Source organism: Gopherus flavomarginatus, chromosome 1, assembly GCF_025201925.1.
Source record: "Gopherus flavomarginatus isolate rGopFla2 chromosome 1, rGopFla2.mat.asm, whole genome shotgun sequence".
NCBI lineage: Eukaryota > Metazoa > Chordata > Testudines > Testudinidae > Gopherus > Gopherus flavomarginatus.
The window spans coordinates 206,925,953-206,946,297 of NC_066617.1; the positions used below are offsets into that span (position 1 = coordinate 206,925,953).

The 20,345-nt window shown below is 43.5% G+C and overlaps 1 protein-coding gene across 4 annotated transcripts in view; it reads right to left on the reverse strand.

Annotated features, from left to right (window-relative positions):
• The window catches only part of BRWD1 (bromodomain and WD repeat domain containing 1), a 126,155-nt gene that overhangs the window by 51,336 nt on the left and 54,474 nt on the right, over nucleotides 1–20,345 (reverse strand). For all 4 annotated transcript variants that reach the window (XR_007768333.1, XM_050916259.1, XM_050916248.1 and 1 more), the window contains 6 exons: nucleotides 20,124–20,231; nucleotides 19,560–19,684; nucleotides 19,339–19,421; nucleotides 18,432–18,543; nucleotides 8,431–8,492; nucleotides 275–430 (listed from right to left, as the gene is read on the reverse strand). Coding sequence is in view for 3 of the 4 variants with exons in the window: in XM_050916259.1 (XP_050772216.1) it covers nucleotides 275–430; nucleotides 8,431–8,492; nucleotides 18,432–18,543; nucleotides 19,339–19,421; nucleotides 19,560–19,684; nucleotides 20,124–20,231 (646 nt within the window). In the remaining variant the exon portion in view is untranslated. The remainder of the gene's footprint in view (nucleotides 1–274; nucleotides 431–8,430; nucleotides 8,493–18,431; nucleotides 18,544–19,338; nucleotides 19,422–19,559; nucleotides 19,685–20,123; nucleotides 20,232–20,345) is intronic.

The following is a 20,345-nucleotide window of genomic DNA, read 5'->3' on the forward strand; positions in this document are numbered from 1 at the left end:
AATATTTCAGTTAGTTGAGCTAACAAATTCAAAGTCTGTATACATACGGATTTTCATACAAGCATTCATACTGTTATAGTATAACCACTGTTAACAAAAAAGGTTATGTATAAACCTATGAACCTGAATACAGATTTGTGATAAAGGTTGCAAACATAACAACAGTACTTTATCATAAATCTTTAAAAAAGGATCAGCACTATGTCTCAGATACCAAATTACAAATGTTTACTGTTATGAGAGCAATGAACTTTCTAATTTTCTGTGTTCTCACCAAGATTCAGAAGCTGACCAATGCCACTGATAATCCGTTCACATACTTCATCTCGAGATCTTTTCCCCCATTCTCCCTCTTGTGGTTTGTATAGTAGCTTCTCCATTTCTTCATAAGTTACAGAAACACTAGCTCCTAATTCCTCAGGTTGATCAACTATAGTTTTATAGTAAATGGGGAAGGTGAGAGAGGAAAGAACAGAAACAAAAGAATAAATGACAATTTAATAAGCTATATGCTTGCCAAGTTTGACACTGTAAATTCTTGCCTAATCTCATAAAATGGGGGGTTTGATGTTTAGGAATACAAAATATCTTTAACCTTTCTTTGTTGCAGATGAGTTTTCGGAATACTTTGCCATCTAATGTAGGAATGGCCAATTTTGTTTTTAATGCACAAAATTGTATTTAAGTAGCTGTTAACACTGTTTGCATTTACAGACTGTCTGTTTAAATTTAGGCCTGATGTCCACTAGTAAAAGATGTAAGTATTTTTGATTACACTACACCTTACACCGTTGATAGTCCTAGTGCAGCTATACTATTTTTCTTTGCACAGGAAGGCTAACTGAGCGTATAAAGAACTCACAATACGCAGGGTAATACCACGTGTTCCATGGGATAACAGAAATAATAGCAGTTCCTTTGAATTTTGTTGTATTCTACAATGAAACCGGTTTTAAGTGACCCTTCAAAGGACAAGTACCAACTCTGCTTGCACTGCAGAAGAGATCAAAAAAGCTAAGTAAATGTTAGCATGCCTAAAGACTAGCATGAAAAATACTGAGTATTATGCTATATATCTCAATGGTATATCACCTGAAATACTGTACCTAGTTCCTATCTTTAAAGGCATTCGGGGGTTTGGGGTTCTTTTTTTCTTCTTGTTAGTAGCTTCTCTCATTCGTTGATCACTAATTGGTTAATGCCCCCCACCAGTGGAAATAGGGGATGGCTCAATGTTGCTGCTGGAGGCTCCAGGACTGAGCCCAGCCCTCCAGCTCAGGCCACTGGAAAAGTTCATCCAAAGTTGCAGAAATACTTCAGGCAACCAATTATTAGCATTAAGACAAACCTAATATATTAACCTTCGTGCAATTGTCTCTTATTCTCCCTTTAGAGAGAAAAAATTAAATGTTACAAATTATATTCTGCTTTTCATCAGACTAATAGGGTAGGATGAATGAGGAGAGAAGTTACTAGCAGAAAATTATTATATTTCACATTCTGCAGCACAGTTTCTTTCCTCATTCATCACTAAGGTGAAATAGCATGCACTGAATAACATAAGAGGGGGAAAGAAAGCAGCAGAGTTTTAAGTAGAACAAAAGGTAGAAATGGAAGCTTGCCTACAAATAAAGCCACAGCTTTGTAATTTAAAGAATTATTTGGGAACCAACCCAGAAGCACCTTCCTACCAAAGGATGCCTCTAAAGAAGAATGGAAATCTACTTTGCAAATCTTTATACATCTCAAACAATTCCTGCTCCCCCTCCCCAAAATGCCTTTAAGGATCTTGTAAAGAAAACCTTGATTCCTTCTCAGACTCAGACTCTAGGACTGGAAGGGACCTCGAGAGGTCATCGAGTCCAGTCCTCTGCCCTCATGGCAGGACCAAATACTGTCTAGACCATCCCTAATAGACATTTATCTAACCTACTCTTAAATATCTCCAGAGATGGAGATTCCACAACTTCCCTAGGCAATCTATTCCAGTGTTTAACTACCCTGTTAGGAACTTTTCCCTAATGTCCAACCTAAATCTCCCTTGCTGCAGTTTATGCCCATTGCTTCTTGTTTTAGCATTGGAGGCTAAGGTGAACAAGTTTTCTCCCTCCTCCTGATGACACCCTTTTAGATACCTGAAAACTGCTATCATGTCCCCTCTCAGTCTTCTCTTTTCCAAACTAAACAAACCCAATTCCTTCAGCCTTCCTTCATAGGTCATGTTCTCAAGACCTTTAATCATTCTCGTTGCTCTTCTCTGGACCCTCTCCAATTTCTCCACATCTTTCTTGAAATGCGGTGCCCAGAACTGGACACAATACTCCAGTTGAGGCCTAACCAGCGCAGAGTAAAGCGGAAGAATGACTTCTCGGGTCTTGTTTACAACACACCTGTTAATGCATCCCAGAATCACGTTTGCTTTTTTTGCAACAGTATCACACTGTTGACTCATATTAAGCTTGTGGTCCACCACTATGACCCCTAGATCTCTTTCTGCCATACTCCTTTCTAGACAGTCTCTTCCCATTCTGTATGCGTGAAACTGATTGTTCCTTCCTAAGTGGAGCACTTTGCATTTATCTTTATTGAACTTCATCCTGTTTACCTCAGACCATTTCTCCAATTTGTCCAGATCATTTTGAATTTTGACCCTGTCCTCCAAAGCAGTTGCAATCCCTCCCAGTCTGGTATCGTCCGCAAACTTAATAAGCGTACTTTCTATGCCAACATCTAAATCGTTGATGAAGATATTGAACAGAGCCGGTCTCAAAACAGACCCCTGCGGAACCCCACTTGTTATACCTTTCCAGCAGGATTGGGAGCCATTAATAACTACTCTCTGAGTACGGTTATCCAGCCAGTTATGCACCCACCTTATAGTAGCCCCATCTAAATTATACTTTCCTAGTTTATCTATAAGAATATCATGCGAGACCGTATCAAATGCCTTACTAAAGTCTAGGTATATCACATCCACCGCTTCTCCTTATCCACAAGGCTCGTTATCCTATCAAAGAATGCTATCAGATTAGTTTGACACGATTTGTTCTTTACAAATCCATGCTGGCTATTCCCTATCACCTTACCACCTTCTAAGTGTTTGCAGATGGATTTCTTTAATTACTTGCTCCATTATCTTCCCTGGCACAGAAGTTAAACTAACTGGTCTGTAGTTTCCTGGGTTGTTTTTATTTCCCTTTTTATAGATGGGCACTATATTTGCCCTTTTCCAGTCTTCTGGAATCTCCCCCGTCTCCCATGATTTCCCAAAGATAATAGCTAGAGGCTCAGACACCTCCTCTATTAACTCCTTGAGTATTCTAGGATGCATTTCATCAGGCCCTGGTGACTTGCAGGCATCTAACTTTTCTAAGTGATTTTTTACTTGCTCTTTCCTTATTTTCTCTTCTAAACCTACCCTCTTCCCGTAAGCATTCACTATATTAGACATTCCTTCAGACTTCTCAGTGAAGACCGAAACAAAGAAGTCATTAAGCATCTCTGCCATTTCCAAGTCTCCCGTTACTGTTTCCCCCTCCTCACTGAGCAGTGGGCCTACCCTGTCCTTGGTCTTCCTCTTGCTTCTAATGTATTGATAAAAAGTCTTCTTGCTTCCCTTTATTCCCATAGCTAGTTTGAGCTCAATTTGTGCCTTTGCCTTTCTAATCTTGCCTCTGCATTCCTGTGTTATTTGCTTATATTCGTCCTTTGTAATCTGACCTAGTTTCCATTTTTTATATGACGCCTTTTTATTTTGTAGGTCACGCAAGATCTCGTGGTTAAGCCAAGGTGGTCTTTTGCCACATTTTCTATCTTTCCTAACCATCGGAATAGCTTGCTTTTGGGCCCTTAATAGCGTCCCTTTGAAAAACTGCCAACTTTCCTCAGTTGTTTTTCCCCTCAGTCTTGATTCCCATGGGACCTTACCTATCAGCTCTCTGAGCTTACCAAAATCCACCTTCCTGAAATCCATTGTCTCTATTTTGCTGTACTCCCTTCTACCCTTCCTTAGAATTGCAAACTCTATGATTTCATGATCACTTTCACCCAAGCTTCCTTCTACTTTCAAATTCTCAACGAGTTCCTCTCTATTTCTTAAAATCAAGTCTAGAACAGCTTCCCCTCTAGTAGCTTTTTCAACTTTCTGAAATAAAAAGTTGTCTGCAATGCAGTCCAGGAACTTATTGGATAGTCTGTGCCCCGCGGTGTTATTTTCCCAACATATATCTGGATAGTTGAAGTCCCCCATCACCACGAAATCTTTGGCTTTGGATGATTTTGTTAGTTGTTTGAAAAAAGCCTCATCCATTCTCCATAAAGTTTCCAGATGTTTAGCATGCCATGCATGATTTTAATCTTGTCCATTGCAACTTTCTGAGGTAATGGCAACTAGAAAGATCAGCCACAAGCTTGTTTAATTTGTCACTCCAATTAAACTTGACCCCGATGAGACTCAGGTGGACAGCCTACTGTGATTGACTAAAATACCACCAGGCTCATACCTGATTTGCTATGGTGCTTGGTCATAGGACTCCAATTAGCCAATGTGGAGAAATTTTAATGTAGCGGAGACACTGCTACTTTGTATTACAACAGCATCCAGAGGCCAGGACCCCATCATGCTGGGCACTGTACAAATACAGTAACTCCACACTTACTGTCCTCTCTCAATGTTGCTTCAATGTTACGTCCCTGCTCCATTATAGAACATACTTTTTTAAAATTATGCAATGCTCCCCTATAACGTCATTTGGCCTCCTGCTTTGTCCATGGCTGGCAGCCCCCCATCAGTTCCCCTACACCCCCACCCCACCCTCCTGAACACCACAAACCAGCTGATTGCCATAGGCAGGAGGCAGGGGAGGGAGCAGGGAGGCTGCATGCCGCGTCCTCGGCTCCTCCCCTCAACGTCCTGAATGCCGCAAACCAGCTGATTGCCCCGGCAAAGTCAGTGCTCGAGCTTGCAAGAACAGCAAAAGGAGTAGCTGGACAATCCACCCTCTTCCACTCTCTGACTCCACCACTTCAACCAAGCTTCATACTCAGCAATGATGATTGTAGTATTAAATTGTTTCTTTAAAATTGTTTAAAAAAGACTTACACCTGTATGAAACTGCTTGTTTAAAATGTATATAATGCCTTTTGGCTGGCAAAAAAAATCCCCTGGAATCAACCCCCCATTTACATTAACTGTTACGGGGAAATTGGATTCGCTCAACATCATTTCGCATAAAGTCACATTTTTCAGGAACGTAACTATGACGTCCAGTGAGGAGCTACTGCATAGAAAAAAGTCTGTCTCAGACCAGAAAATAACTTACTATCTCCTCTCTCACAGAAACATAATTTTACTAGACCAGCGAGTAAAGTTTCTTGACCGAGTTCTGTCTGGATACCAAAATGCATCAATAAGGTTAATGAAGAACTGAACTACACTTCTCTTCCAGTGCCCAGACTCTTAACTGTAGGTGGTCCAGGTTCAGATGAAGGAGTCCCTGTTTGCAGAGGACTGGTCTTTTCACCCAGTGCAACTGAGATTCCCTGAATTTCCACTGAGTCCAACAATCATGCTTCAATCACAAGACGACCTCTAACGAGAAGTAGGACAGTAGTCCCCAACCTTTGGGGACTGTGGCGGCGGTGGAGCATCCGCCAAAATGCCACCGAATTTCTGCAGCATTTCTGCGGCAACACCTCTCGATGACGTTGCTTGTCAGCGGCAAGCAGCATCATCGAGAGGCATCGCTGCCGAAATGCCGCAGAAATTCGGTGGCATTTCGGCAGATGCTCAACCGCCGTCCAGGATGCGGGCGCATTTAGATGCCCCAACCGGCACCACATTGGGGACCCCTGAAGTAGGAGGAAGCTTCCCCTGTGACCACCATAATTGCCCACTATGGGATTTCTTGAACCTTCTTCTGACACAGCTGGTACTAGCTACTGTCAGACAGGATACTGCACTCAGTAGACCACAGGTCCAATCCCATATGGCCAATGGTTTATATTTTTTATTAGATAGAGCTGGGTATGTGAACTAAAATGTTAGGTACTCTGAGAGCTGGAACTTTGTTCCCCAACCTAGGAAGCTTGCTTCCATACTGAGCATGCAAGGGTGTAGAGTGGAATTTGGCTTGACTTTCAAAATGTCTGTATTTAGTTGCCGAGAAAGGGACATTTGGATGTGATCAGAATGCATCTAATTTTGAACTGCACCAGGTGCATGCTTCATGATCTCATAAGGAATTTCTGAAGGCTCATTTTAAGAAATTCCACTCAGGGCACAACACTGATGCATGACACCAGCAATCCAAAGCCATTAGAGATAAATGGCTACTCATGACCACTACCAAACCTGTCTTGACTGCTGGATGAACATATTCTTTACACTGGGTCCAAAATGTGCTTGATTTAGAACAACTGGTGAGTGTAAACCCTTTCCCACAGCTGGCTACTCATGAATGGATCTGTTGCACTGGATAAGGCATTAATTAGTGTCTGTACACTCATGGACAACATGGGCAACTTGCAATCTAAGTCATTCTGTGACCACTACCAGCCATCTCTTAAGACTCTGAGTGTTGTGAACAGGCAGGGCATATACAGACTCTTCAAAGTCTGTATATGGTTGTCTCACATGAGAATCACCACTTAGATTTAGCCCCGTGATTGTAGGGCAGCTCTGCTATTACCTGAGGGGGATGTATCCCAGCAGCAGATCCAGGTGGCTGAAACCACAATGCTGTCAAATACCCAATCCAGAGGAGGATAAGGAAGACATATTTTATGTCGCTAATGCATGAAAATGTACAGAAATTGAAGTTATAAAACAAAGCAATTGGGAGAAACTGAATCACCAACTTGTTCTGCTGCCAGAGACAAAAAATCTGTTGTTCTGTAAGGTGTTTAGTTCTAGAGCCTCCAGAAATACCAGAGGTGGAGGACATAAACCTATTATTGATGAACAAATGAAGACAGAAGCTGTTCTGCAAAAAATACGGGTCATGGACAGGGGACCAATTAGAAGCATATAAAATTAACCACAGAAAAGCTTTTGAAAACATACAGATTGCTTAGTTTACAGAAGAGTATACAAAATAATGAACAGTATAGAGAATGTAAATCAAGTGCTCTTATTACAGAGCAAACATGCGGAACTTATCACGAGATATCACTGAGACCAAGAGTTTAGCCAACTTCAAAAAAGGATTAGTCAGACACATGGCTGATGAGCACATCCACAACTACACTAGATAGGAATAAAAAAGTTTCAGTGAGCTTGGAAAGGAAGCCATTTCCTAACTCAGGTGATTGGGAAGAAAATTCCCCTTGGGCTGATTATTACATGATTGTCTTCTTCAAGGTTTCATGAACTTTCCTTCTGAAGCATCTAATATTTACAAATGACAGTGACAAGATGCTGGATTAGATGGACCACTGGTCTGATGACCATTAAAACTGATTTTCATTCTAGTAGTAACCTTAGATATACCTTAGTCATTTATTATAAGGTTTTGCTGACTGTACAGAGTGCATATTTCATTATATTTGATTATCAACCTGAGTTGTGTGGTTATGATTAATGCAGGAATCTTGGCACAAGCCAAGAAGATTAGAATTTTTAAAACGTCAGCCTTAATTAGTTCAACACATCTACAAGAAAGCAGGAAGAAAACTGATGCAAAGCAATTAACCACTGGAACAATTTACCATGGGTTATGGTGGATTTTCCATTACTCATCATTTTAAATCAAAATTGGATGTTTTTCTAAAGGATATGCTCTAGGAACTATTTTGGGGAAGTTCTATGGCCTATGTTATGGAGGTGGTCAGACTAGATCATCACAATTGTCCTTTCTGGTCATGGAATCTATGAATTACAACAAAAGTTACAAAGGCTCCTTTGCAGAAAATTGAGAACAGCCACAGGATTCTATGCTTGATGACTGGTTCCACTTGTCTCCCTATTTGTTTTTAAAATAGAATATACATTTTGACCTACAGGAGTACTTAAAAGTTTTGTGATCTACATACTTCAGCCATTTCCCTTCTCTACAAGTGATTCTGTGGAATGGGGTAAGAGGAATTTACGGAAAAAGACGTGCTAGTTTTGGACAATTCCAATATCCAGATTCAGAGATTTCAAAGTGAAAAAAATTTCCTCCTTCCACTTTCATCCTCTCAAAGCCAGTTTTCATGGAAACTATCAGATCTCTAACTGTAATAGAATACCTATGCCGTTATATCAATTCCACCCTTAAGATCATATGAAAAATGATAGTGTCCTACAATAATAAAATAAGACTATACTCAGGTACTATGGTAACAGGGACCATATAAGAAAATATCAAGACTAGTATTACCACTTGCATGAAACAAATTATTTTGGAGATAGGCAAGAGGATGAGAGGCTTTTAATTCATTTTCACATACCATTATCAGGAATTGGCTCCATGTCCCATGGGCTAAGCTTTTCAATTTCACCATTGTCCCATCTGTTTAAACAACGAGCAAATTAACAAAACAATTAAATTATGCTCAAGTATAAGTGTTTCCCTGCAAAAAATGTAAGGAATTTTTCCTTTGATTTTAAGCATAATTAAATTTGCAGTATAAATATATAGGAAGGAGGGAGCAAACCAAGCCCTCTTAGAGGCAAATCTACTGCAAACATAGTTGGTTTAAAAGCTTTAAATTACAACAGCATTCCTACTCCAGGTAATGCTTAACTGATCTCCTACTACATCAATAGGAAGACAAAGAAAATGTCTCTCTAAGTTACGAACCAAGAACATTTCAAACAAAGTCAGTCAAATGTACACACCATTCTGAAGCTTACGTCAGAAAATTTCACAAGGTGTTTACAGTAAATAAAAGCAAGCACCCAGGAAATATTGGAAGGTTTGAAGGAAAATTTACAACAGCTTTGCTGAATAGTTAAAATTCTGAATCAGCAAAGCCAACAGCAATCAGTTTAGCTACTTTTAGAACATTTACGTGGCACTATAAATTCACACAGCACTTTACAAACAGATTATGTATGCTCTGCTACAAAAAGAGTTTACACTCGAAATAAGACAACAAACAAGATCAAGGTACTAGTACACAAAAAGGACAGTGCAAATATTATTGTCAATGGAGGAGGATTGTTTTAAGAAATGGAATTAGAGGGATTTGGAGGAAGGTAGACCAAGAAATGGGGTGTTTGGTGGAGCACAAAGACTGTTGCGATCATGGGGAGCAGCAGGCTAATAGCACAAAGTAAAGGGAAAAGAAGAAACAAAAGTGATAGGATTGGAGGCAAACAAGGTGAAGGCGGAAGCAACAGTTAGTCTGGTTCACATCGAACAGTATATTCACTTAATAAATGAATATTAGAGATTGATTTAAATTCCTGTAGATTGTATACATTTTTTTATGCCTTGATTAGCAATGTAATAGCTAACAGTGTTGATATTTAAATTACCATAGTTGGGTGCTGTAACCAATATCCATTTAGCTGAACAGGACAATCTACACTTCTCAGAATTATTTTAAGCTGTCTGCAGACTCAAGCAGACATCACTATTCAGTTTGCACTCCGTTTGCTGTTTGAAGGTTTACTTTGCAACCATAGAAGTTATAGACTTCTTAGAGCTTGCTTACTCAGTTTTTGTACCAATTATATTGGTTTAGAAACCCCTAGTATGGATGCAACTATACCAATAAGTACATTTATCAGTATAACTTATTTCAGTATAAGCTCTTTATATATCAGGGTTATATTGGTTTAAAAACCAATGCCAATAAAACAATACGGTGAAATTGGTATGAAAACTATTTAGACCAGCCTTTGGGAAAAGCACTGACTACTTATAGAACTTTCACCTGTTTTACACCTATGCGAATAATATGGAACTAGTGAAATTTATGAATACTGTATGCTGATTTGGTTATTGGGATGCTGTTAATTTTATGAATTTTTTTTTAAAACTCAGAATTGTCTGGATTCAGGCATGAATGGGAAGAATGGCTCAACACAACTACTTATCAATGAACACTTATAATTTAAGGGATAATGCCAAAGCTACTAGCTTTGGCGACTGACTGTCCAGTCTACAAAATTGGATTTTACCAAGAATGACTGAGGCCCCGCAAACACAAGGGAACAAAACTCAACAAGTGTTAAAAACATCTTGGGGTGGGGGAATATCAGACAGATGCAGGAGCCATTTGGGGCAGTCTGGAGAAGCCATGCCTGTGCCGAGGTCTGCATCATGGAATAGTAGGACTTCAAGCAAGATAGACATGCACGTAGATTGTTTTAATATCCTTTTTTCTCTAAAGCTTTGCTCTGACTGCTAAACAAATAAGACTTATTTTAATAAGGTTGTCTGGTCACAAGCTCCTGAAGGGAAGAATATCAGATTCTCAAACCCAGCAAAACCTGTAGTTAATGACCTTTCATACAAAGGGTACTGTAACTGGCTCCTGGGAAAATTGAAAATTCCACCCCAAACACAGGTAAAGATACAAGGCTTAACACCTGAGGGGGTCATACTCAGAGATCAAAAATGGACAGAGGTGCAGCTCACCCTATAACTAATGTTTTTTTAACTGATGTAGTTAAATGGATATAAAGTTAAGTTGGTATAAACCAGATGTAAACAGATTTTAAAAAGTGTCTACACATAGGAGTTTGAGTCAGTTTAAAACTGTCTTTTAAATCTATTTAAACTGAAGCAACTTTCTTAGCGTCCCAGATTCCAAATACAAGACCCCACATCCAAAAAACCACTACTGACTTGCCAAGCTACCATGAGCTGGTCCAATTCATCCCATGGTGGTCTACAGAGGACAAGTATAGTCACACAGCAATTTTAGCCACTTTGATATTGCTGCATTTCTCCCCCCGCTATTAGCCTTTTGCAAATAAGTGGTATTTCAAATGAAGAACTAGGGGTCAGGGGAAAGCAGGGTTTCAAAGGTTCATAAAGAAATATAGGTAACTGCAGATTTATGGAGCCGATGGAGATCGTGGACTCTGCATTCTGTACTCCGGCATCTTGAATGGATTGAAGGGTACACTAACCACATGTCTAATTATAGTGCTGCTGTGAGGCCCCACTAATTATTTGTGCATTATACATCTGTCGATACTACTGGCTACCAATCTGGTGTTTAGTCAAAAGCAAAAAAGTAGCTTGTGGGCAGAGCTGGGGACAGAACCACCATTTCGCCTGACATTTTGACCCATTATAACAGTGATTTAGCTGCATATACCTTACTGATAGCAGAAAGAACAGGAAGTTTAGAGGAGCTGAAATAGTATGCAAAGATGATTAAATAAAAGGACAGCACAGGACTGCTGACAAAGCAGGAAATTTCCATTATGGATAGAAGCACAGGTTGCTTTTGAGTAGAAGAGGTGACAAAAGATTTTTGCATGCATGCAGCTGGGTAAAGCAAGGCTGCCTAAACGTTACCCTGTTGTAAGATAGCACATATATTACAGATTTAACATGGTTGTAGTATGGAGGGGGATGATAGAAATAAAGGCTGACAGCTGTCTTCTCACATGTTGCAAATGTCACTGAATGAGAGACCAAAAAGCAGCTCCATACGCTAGTCCTTCTCAAGAACAAAAACTATTGCAGTAATAAAGGAGGTTGACTAGCACATGACAAACATATTTTGGATTTTAAGCTACAAGGGAATAGATACTAAAATTAAATACTTTGAGGTATACTTTGCTTCCAAAAATATTTTTACTTCCGTATCTGCCACTCAGTGAGTTTGCACACTACATACCATTTTACATATTAAAATTAAGTTTAAGAATATATGAGCATATCTTAGTCAATTTTGTTCTGGAGCCAATATTTGAATATTAATACATATAAAGCTGGCAAGATCTGTACAGAACAAATACAGAAACTAAACCTACAAATATTAAAATCCAAAATAATTCATTTCCATTGTGTTAGTTTGGACTACTGAAGCTGTGTGTGGTTTTTTGTTTTTTTTTTTTAAAAGATATCTTCCTTGGCTATTCCACGGAGAAGATTCAATAAAAGACGGTTACTCACCTTTGTAACTGTTCTTCTTCGAGATGTGTTGCTCATATCCATTCCAGTTAGGTGTGTGCGCGCCGCGTGCACGTCTGTCAGAAGATTTTTACCCTAGCAACACTCAGTGGGTCAGCTGGGCGCCCCCTGGCGTGGCACCGCTATAGCACTGAATATATACCCCTGCCTACCCGTTGGCTCCTCAGTTCCTTCTTGCCGGCTACTCCGACAGTGGGGAAGGAGGGCGGGTTTTGGAATGGATATGAGCAACACATCTCGAAGAACAGTTACAAAGGTGAGTAACTGTCTTTTCTTCTTTGAGTGCTTGCTCATATCCATTCCAGTTAGGTGAATCCCAAGCCTTACCAAGGCGGTGGGGTCGGAGTGAGATACTGCAGTGTGTAGAACCGCAGAGCCGAAGGCTGCGTCCTCTCTGGATTGTTGCACCAGGGCACAATGGGAAGAGAAGGTATGTACTGAAGACCACGTAGCTGCTGGACATATCTCCTGGATGGGTACTCGAGCTAGGAAGGCGGCCGATGAGGCCTGAGCCCTGGTAGAATGACCGGTAATACGTCCCGGAGAGACATGAGCTAGATCATAGCAAGTACGGATGCACGCCGTTACCCATGATGAAATTCTCCGAGAAGAGACAGGTAGGCCTTTCATCAGATCTGCCACTGCCACAAAAAGTTAGGGCGTTTTGCGGAAGGGTCTCGTTCGGTCAATGTAGAAGGCAAGTGCCCTATGGACGTCGAGGGAATGCAACTGCTGTTCTCTACGAGATGTATGCGGTTTGGGAAAGAAGACTGGGAGGAATATGTCTTGGTTGAGATGAAAGGCCGAGACTACTTTAGGGAGGAACGCCGGATGTGGACGTAACTGCACCTTTTCTTTGTGGAACACCGTGTATGGTGGGTCCACCATCAGAGCCCGAAGCTCAGAGACTCTTCTAGCCGAAGTGATGGCCACAAGGAAGGCTGTTTTCCATGTCAAATACAGGAGCGAGCAAGTCGCCAATGGCTCGAATGGAGGAGTCGTAAGTCTCGTCAGGACCAAGCTGAGGTCCCAGGAAGGGGTGGGGTGTCGTACTAGGGGGTATAGACACTCCAAACCTTTGAGGAACCTCGAGACCATAGGGTGGGAGAAGACGGAGTAAGTACCTTCTCTGGGGTGGAAAGCAGAAATAGCCGCCAAACGCACGCGCAATGATGAGATAGCGAGGCCTTGCTGTTTAAGATACCAGAGGTAGTCCAATATAGTGGGAATGGGAACCTCCATGGGTGTTACATTTAGTGTTTGACACCAGCAAGAAAATCGCTTCCACTTGGCCAAGTACGTAGACTGGGTGGAAGGTTTTCTGCTACCCAGGAGTACTTCTTGCACTGGGGCAGAGCAATGTAACTCCGACTGGGTTAACCATGCAGGAGTCACGCTGTGAGATGGAGGGATTGTAGGTCCAGGTGGTGAAGCCTGCCGTGGTCCTGCGTTATAAGATCCTGATGCAGGGGCAGAGGGATCGGGTTGGCTATCGAGTGGTCCAGCAACGTGGTGTACCAGTGCTGTCGGGGCCACGCAGGGGCCATCAGGATCAGGCGAGCCCTGTCCCTGTGGAACTTTAAGAGAACCCTCTGCACCAGTCGGAAGGGTGGAAAGGTGTACAGCAGCTGGTTCTTCCATGAGATTAGGAAGGCGTCCGATATCGAGCCCAGGGTGAGACCTTGGAAGGAGCAGAACTTCTGGCACTTCCTGTTATCGCGGGAAGCGAAGAGGTCTATTTGGGGAAAGCCCCACTTCTGGAAGATGGAACGTAGAATGTCCGGGCGAAGCGACCACTCGTGAGACCGAAAAGATTTGCTGAGATGGTCTGCCAGGGTGTTCCGGACTCCCGGGAGGAACGATGCTACAAGGTCTATCAAGTGGGCTATGCAAAATTCCCACAATTGGATTGCCTCCTGACAAAGGGGGGAGGATCGAGTCCCTCCCTGCTTGTTTGTTTATGTAGTGTATGGCCGTTCTGTTGTCGGTAAGCACTGAAACACAACGACCTTGCAGATGTTGTAGGAACGTCTGGCATGCCAGGTGGACTGCTCTCAGCTCCCGGACGTTATGTGCAATGCTAGCTCTTGAGATGACCAGAGGCCTTGCATGTGACGATGGTCTAGATGAGCCCCCCAGCCAAGAGACGATACGCCCATCGTTAGGGACACCGAGGGCTGCCTCAGATGGAATGGCAGTCCTGCACAAACCAGGGAGGGAGTTAGCCACCAGTTGAGGGAGTCTAAGATGCTCTGAGGAATGGTGACCACCATGTCTATGGTATCTCTGCCTGGATGGTACACTGAGGCGAGCCAGGTTTGAAGGGGATGCATGCATAGTTTTGCGTGCTTGGTTACAAAGGTACATGCGGCCATGTGACTGAGGAGGCCCAGACAGATGCGAGCCGAGGTCGTCGGAAAGGTTTGGAGGCTTTTTATAACAGGACTAGTGCCTGAAACCGGGGCAGTAGCAGGCAGGCTTTTGCGAGTTTGGTGTCTAGAATGGCCCCAATGAATTCTATTCTTTGAGTGGGCACGAGAGCAGACTTCTCTAGATTGATCATCAGGCCCAGTGTCTCGAATAGGTCCATGATGATGGCTATGTGCCAGGTGACCTGGGCCTCGGAGGTCCGTTGAATAAGCCAGTTGTCTAGGTAAGGAAAAACATGTATTCGCTGACGACGGAGGAAGGCAGCCACTACCGCCATGCACTTTGTAAAGATGCGAGGGGCCGTAGAGAGGCCAAACAGAAGAACCGCAAATTGGAAATGTTGGTGGTGCACCGTAAACCGTAGGTACCGTCTGTGCAGGGGATAAATAGTGATATGGAAATATGCGTCCTTCGTGTCGAGAGCAGCGTATCAGTCTTCGGGATCCAAGGAAGGGATAATGGTCCCCAGGGATACCATGCAGAACTTCAACTTCTTTAAAAACATGTTGAGTCCTCGCAGGTCCAGGATGGGTCAAAGACCTCCTTTTGCTTTGGGGATTAGGAAATATCGGGAGTAAAATCCCCTGCCCCTCAATTCCTCCAGTACCTCCTCTATAGCTCCAATCAAGAGGAGCGTGAGAACCTCTTGCCAGAGGAATTGCTCGTGAGAGGGGTCCCTGAAGAGGGACGAGGAGGGGGGTGAGAGGGAGGGGGCAAAATAAATTGGAGGTGGTATCCAAATTCCACCGTACGTAGGACCCAATGATCCGGTTAATTGGGACCACGCAGGGAGGAAGGAGGAAAGGTGGTTGGAAAACTGAAGGGGATCCTGGAGAAGGACTGGTGCTCTACTCTCGGGTGTACCTTCAAAAGTTCGCTTTCGGGCCCGTAGCCGATTTGGCGGGACCGGTATTGTGTCTGCCTTGGGACCCAGATTGTCACCTGCGGTTCCCGCAACCGCGCCTTCTGCCAAAGTCTTGTCACGGTCTGGGCAGGAAGTAAGGGTGCTGAGGTTGGCTATGGAAGGATCTCCATTGGGTTTGTGGGGTGTGCATCCCAAGGGAACACATGATCACCCGATTGTCCTTAAGACTCTGTAGGCTAGGGTCCATTTTCTGGGAGAAAAGGCCCTGGCCTTCAAACGGCAGGTCCTGGATGTTGTGTTGAAGTTCAGGAGGTAGACTTGACACTTGCAGCCACGAGATCCTCCTCACCGTAATTCCCGAGGCCACGGTTCTGGCTGCCAAATCCGCAGCGTCGAGGGTGGCCTGCAGGGATGTCCGCGGCACTCTCTTTCCTTCATCGAGAAGGGCTTGGAATTCCTGGCGGGAGTCTGGTGGGACCAGCTCAGTGAAATTACCCACCGACTGGCAGGTGTTATGATTATATCTACTGAGCAGGGCTTGTTGGTTCGCCACCCTGAGTTGGAGGCCCTCTGCAGAGTAGACTTTAAGTCCCAACAGGTCCATCCGCCTAGCCGCCTGCGATTTTGGGGCGGGGGCTTCCTGGCCATGGCGTTCTTGCTCATTGATGGATTGAACCACCAGGGAGCATGGAGGAGGGTGGGTATATAGGTATTCGTACCCTTTGGAGGGTACCATATACTTTCTTTCCACCTCTCTGGCCATAGGAGGGACAGACACGATGGATTGCCAGATTGTGTCCGCTTTGGCTTGGATGGCGCGTATAAAAGGCAAAGCTACGCAGGTTGGGGCATCCGCCGACAGTATGTCTATCATCGGGTCTTCAACCTCTGGGACCTCCTCCACCTGGAGATTGATATTTAAGGCGACTCGCCTCAAAAGGTCCTGGTGAGCTCGGAGGTCAATTGGGGGCAGGCCCGAGGAGGATGTACCGGCCACTGCCTCGTCAGGTGAAGAGGACAACGACAGACCCGGTACCAGTGGTTCCTATAGGGACTCTTGGTCCAGAGGTACGTCAGGGTCCGGGAGGACCTGAGGGTCCGGTGCCTGAGGAGAGTGATCTGTACCCACTGGAGGGGGGGCGGCTAATAGTGGCCTCTAGTGCGCGATGTTCCGACGGGGCGGAACATGATGGTACTGTGGGTTCGCCTTGGGCCTGATATGCCCAAGGTGTCCAAAAGGACCACTGATGAGGATCTTGGTCTGGACCTTGAGCCTCATGGAGAACCCGGCTATGTGTCTCTGAATCGGGAGAGGCGGCACTATCAGCGTGCGATGACTCAGACGCGTACCTCGATGGCCATGGCGGAGCGGAGGCCGTTTGAGGATAAGCCCTGTCTCTAGGGTACCGTATTTCGTGCCGCACTGGAGAGCGGTACCGGGATCCGTGCCAGTACCGAGAGCGTGATCGGGACCTGCGACCGGCACGGTGCAGGGAGGTCAACCGGGATCTTGATGCCCTATGATGAGAGCGGCTGCGGTCCGAACGGTGCCGGGAGCTGGACCAGTGCCTGGAGTATCGGTCCGGTGAGCGGGACCTCGAGTGGTGCCGCGAGTGCGACCGGTACCAAGGAGATCAGTACCGGGACTGCGAGCAGCGCCTGGATCTGGAGTGATGAGGAGATCGAGAACACTGGTGGGACCTCGATCTTGAGTGCTGTCTGCCTGAGGTGCCGATGGAAGGTGGTCTGACCATGGCAGGCTTGCCTGTCAATTGAATAACCCGCACTGGCGGTGCCAGGGGTTGAGGCAGGGCGGGCTCCGTTAACGCAATAAGTTCTCTCGCCGTAGCAAATGTCTCTGGCGTAGTGGGAACGAGAAGCTCTACCGAGGCATGTGCCGGGGAGCTGTCATGCACCGGACTTGACGGCTCTTGCACGGCCGGAATCAACGGTGCGGAGATTGTCGGTGCTGCGGCAGTTAGTGGTGCTGGGCAGCTCGACTTAGATTCCTGCTCAGACTGCGGTGCAGATAGTGGGGCCGCAGGAGCTTTAAGCTTCTTGGCATGCAGGGAGAGGGAGCAGTGCCGGGCCAGTTTCTGGGCCAGTGACAGCTGGTGCCGAGCTGTCTTCGCAGTGCCAGCACTCTCCGGTGCCGATGAGGCACTTATCCCCAGTGCGGACTGTCCGGCAGCTGGTGCCGAAGGTGAAGGAGTGAGGGCTGCCTCCATTAGGAGCTGCTTAAGGTGAAAGTCCTGCTCCTTTTTCGTCCGCGGCTTGAACGATTTGCAGATCCGGCACTTGTCTGCAAGGTGGGATTCCCCCAAGCACTTGAGGCAGGAGTCGTAGGGGTCTCCTATGGGCATCGGCCGGCGGCAGGCCGAGCATGGTTTGAAACCTGGTGAGCCAGGCATGGGCCTGGGCATCGGGAGAGGGAAAGGGCTAATCCCCGACCCTCCGAACTATATACACTAACTACGTTTACAAAAATCTATTAACTTGAACTACAGAGAATAAACTATATACACAATAAGTATTAGAACGAGCAAAAAGCTAGGGAGATGGAGATCAGCTAAGCTGCGCTTCACTGTTCCAACGACCGACACGGGCGGTAAGAAGGAACTGAGGAGCAGACGGGTCGGCAGGGGTATATATTCGGTGCCATAGCGGCGCCACACCAGGGGGCGCCCAGCCAACCCACCGAGTGTTGCTAGGGTAAAAATCTTCTGACGGACGTGCACGCGGCGCGCACACACCTAATTGGAATGGATATGAGCAAGCACTCGAAGAAGAACCCATAATTTGTAAGTTATTACTGAAAATAGGAGGTTCCTCTCTTTCACAAATATAGAATACAATTTGTGTTTAGCAAGTTACTATTCATGAAAAAGTTACTGCATTTTGGCAATACATTCACATAGTGCTTAAAAGACTGTTTGCTAACAGACTTTTATGTTTTCAACCAACAATATTTTGTGCATCTTACACCTATAGCCCACTAATATAAGCCAGGATTTATACTGTGTAAAAAAAATTTTAAAGGCCTCTGTACTTACTTAACACTGTAACACTGAAAGTGACTATCTGGATACTGTGGCTGATATGGCTCTTGACCCAACACTGTTCCAAACCACCAAGCATCATCAATAATGGATCGGAATCTATCAGCTGTAAGAGAAAGAACCATTTCCCCACTCAGATACATATTCTGGTCACCAAAAGTTTTTAATTATGCTTTTTTGTGAGGGATGGAATTACCGGGGAGAAAACTAATGAATAGGCTCAGACTTAATGTCAGAAGGGACCATCATGATCATCTAGTTTGACCTCCAATAGTATATTATGGTTTAAAAGTATAAATATCTACTTTAAAAAACAGACACCAGATAAAGGAAAAATAACCGACTACACAAAGTAATGTACATTATCATTCACAGTAAGCTCTAAAATCCAAACATATAGTAGTATGCAAATAACAAGATGTTAAATATATGTTTCAGTGTAGAAGGCATGCACCATTAAAGGTGCTGAGTATTCTACAATATATAAAAAAACCTGTATGACTTCAATCACAATGAGGCAAATGCCTGAAAAAACAGATAAGCCTTAACACTATGAATTGAAGGCCAGACCCTGGCTCTACAATACCAAAGAGTTTAGGACGCAATAAACTCCATTTCATAGTCCAGGTCTCTCCATCAATGTCTAACTCCAGCATTCAGATGTTCAAATCTCTAGAAACTGTTTGCAAAAGGGTCTCAGCTGACCTCAAGTGCAACAGTGGAGCATTTGATGATGGAGAGCTGTTGGAAGTCTATGATAGTCAGGACACAAGTCACACAGAACCTTTTAAATCAATGTCAACACAATGAATTGTACATAACGTTCTCAGAAGCTAGCCACAATGGAAAATGTTTGTATTCTAAAACTATATTGCCAGACACTTGGAAGGTGAAGACTTACAAGCTTGCCAATTCCTTTGTCGTGCTTCATCATAAAACTGACGCAATACAAGAAAGTCAATGACATCTGGCATATCATGGTATCTAGATAAAAAATAAAATTAGCTTTCATTTGTGTGTCATATTATATATTATGCTACGTTGCGCAGAGGAAAAAACTAAGGAATGGCTCTTTAAAAAAAATTATTCTCTAGCATATGCTTTCAGCAGAGAAACACATACTTGAGAGAAAATGATTTGTCTGAAAGTTTTCCAGTGGCATGGTCTATAAAAGCAAGCTTCAGGCAACAAAGTGTAGGAGGACCAACTTCATATCGTATCCCAACAATTTTTACCAGTTCTTGATCCTATAACAAACAAAAATGAAAGCAATAAATTCCATTAAGTTTCAGCCCTATCCTAGAGGCACAATCTTTAGTTTAGTTTTCTTATATAAAATATCTGAATAGTTTTAGCACTCAAAAAGCCAATAGTGTTAAATACTGTATATGAGATTTTATTGGGAGACAACCAAATCCTTACATAAAGTCTGTACCCTTTTTAAAAAAAAACAAGATTTATGTTTTTATTTCAGTGAAGTCCAGGCCTCCCATGGGCAATTTTGAAGGTTTCTTTGATGACTGAAGAAAGTTTTCTTCCTCCTTTACGTTGGTAGGAAAACATTAAAGGGAAGTTACAAAGCTAAATCCTCACTAGTTATATGTATACAAAATTTAAAATGCTAATGTAAACTGTTAAACACACATCATCAGTACTGAACATGTAACAACCTCAATATATTCTTACCCTAAGGACCATTTTTCTCCATGGCTCCTTGTGGGGATTTAGTTCATAAATATTATTTTTTCTGACTGCTTCAATATAAGCTTCATGACCCTGTCGAAAATATATTACCTGTAAAAATAAAAATCCACCGAACAATTATTTACTTGAAACACTAAAGTACATGTTTTTTCTGTATTTAGTGCCAGTTGCTATGTTAACTTTTAGTTAATCTAAAATTTTATA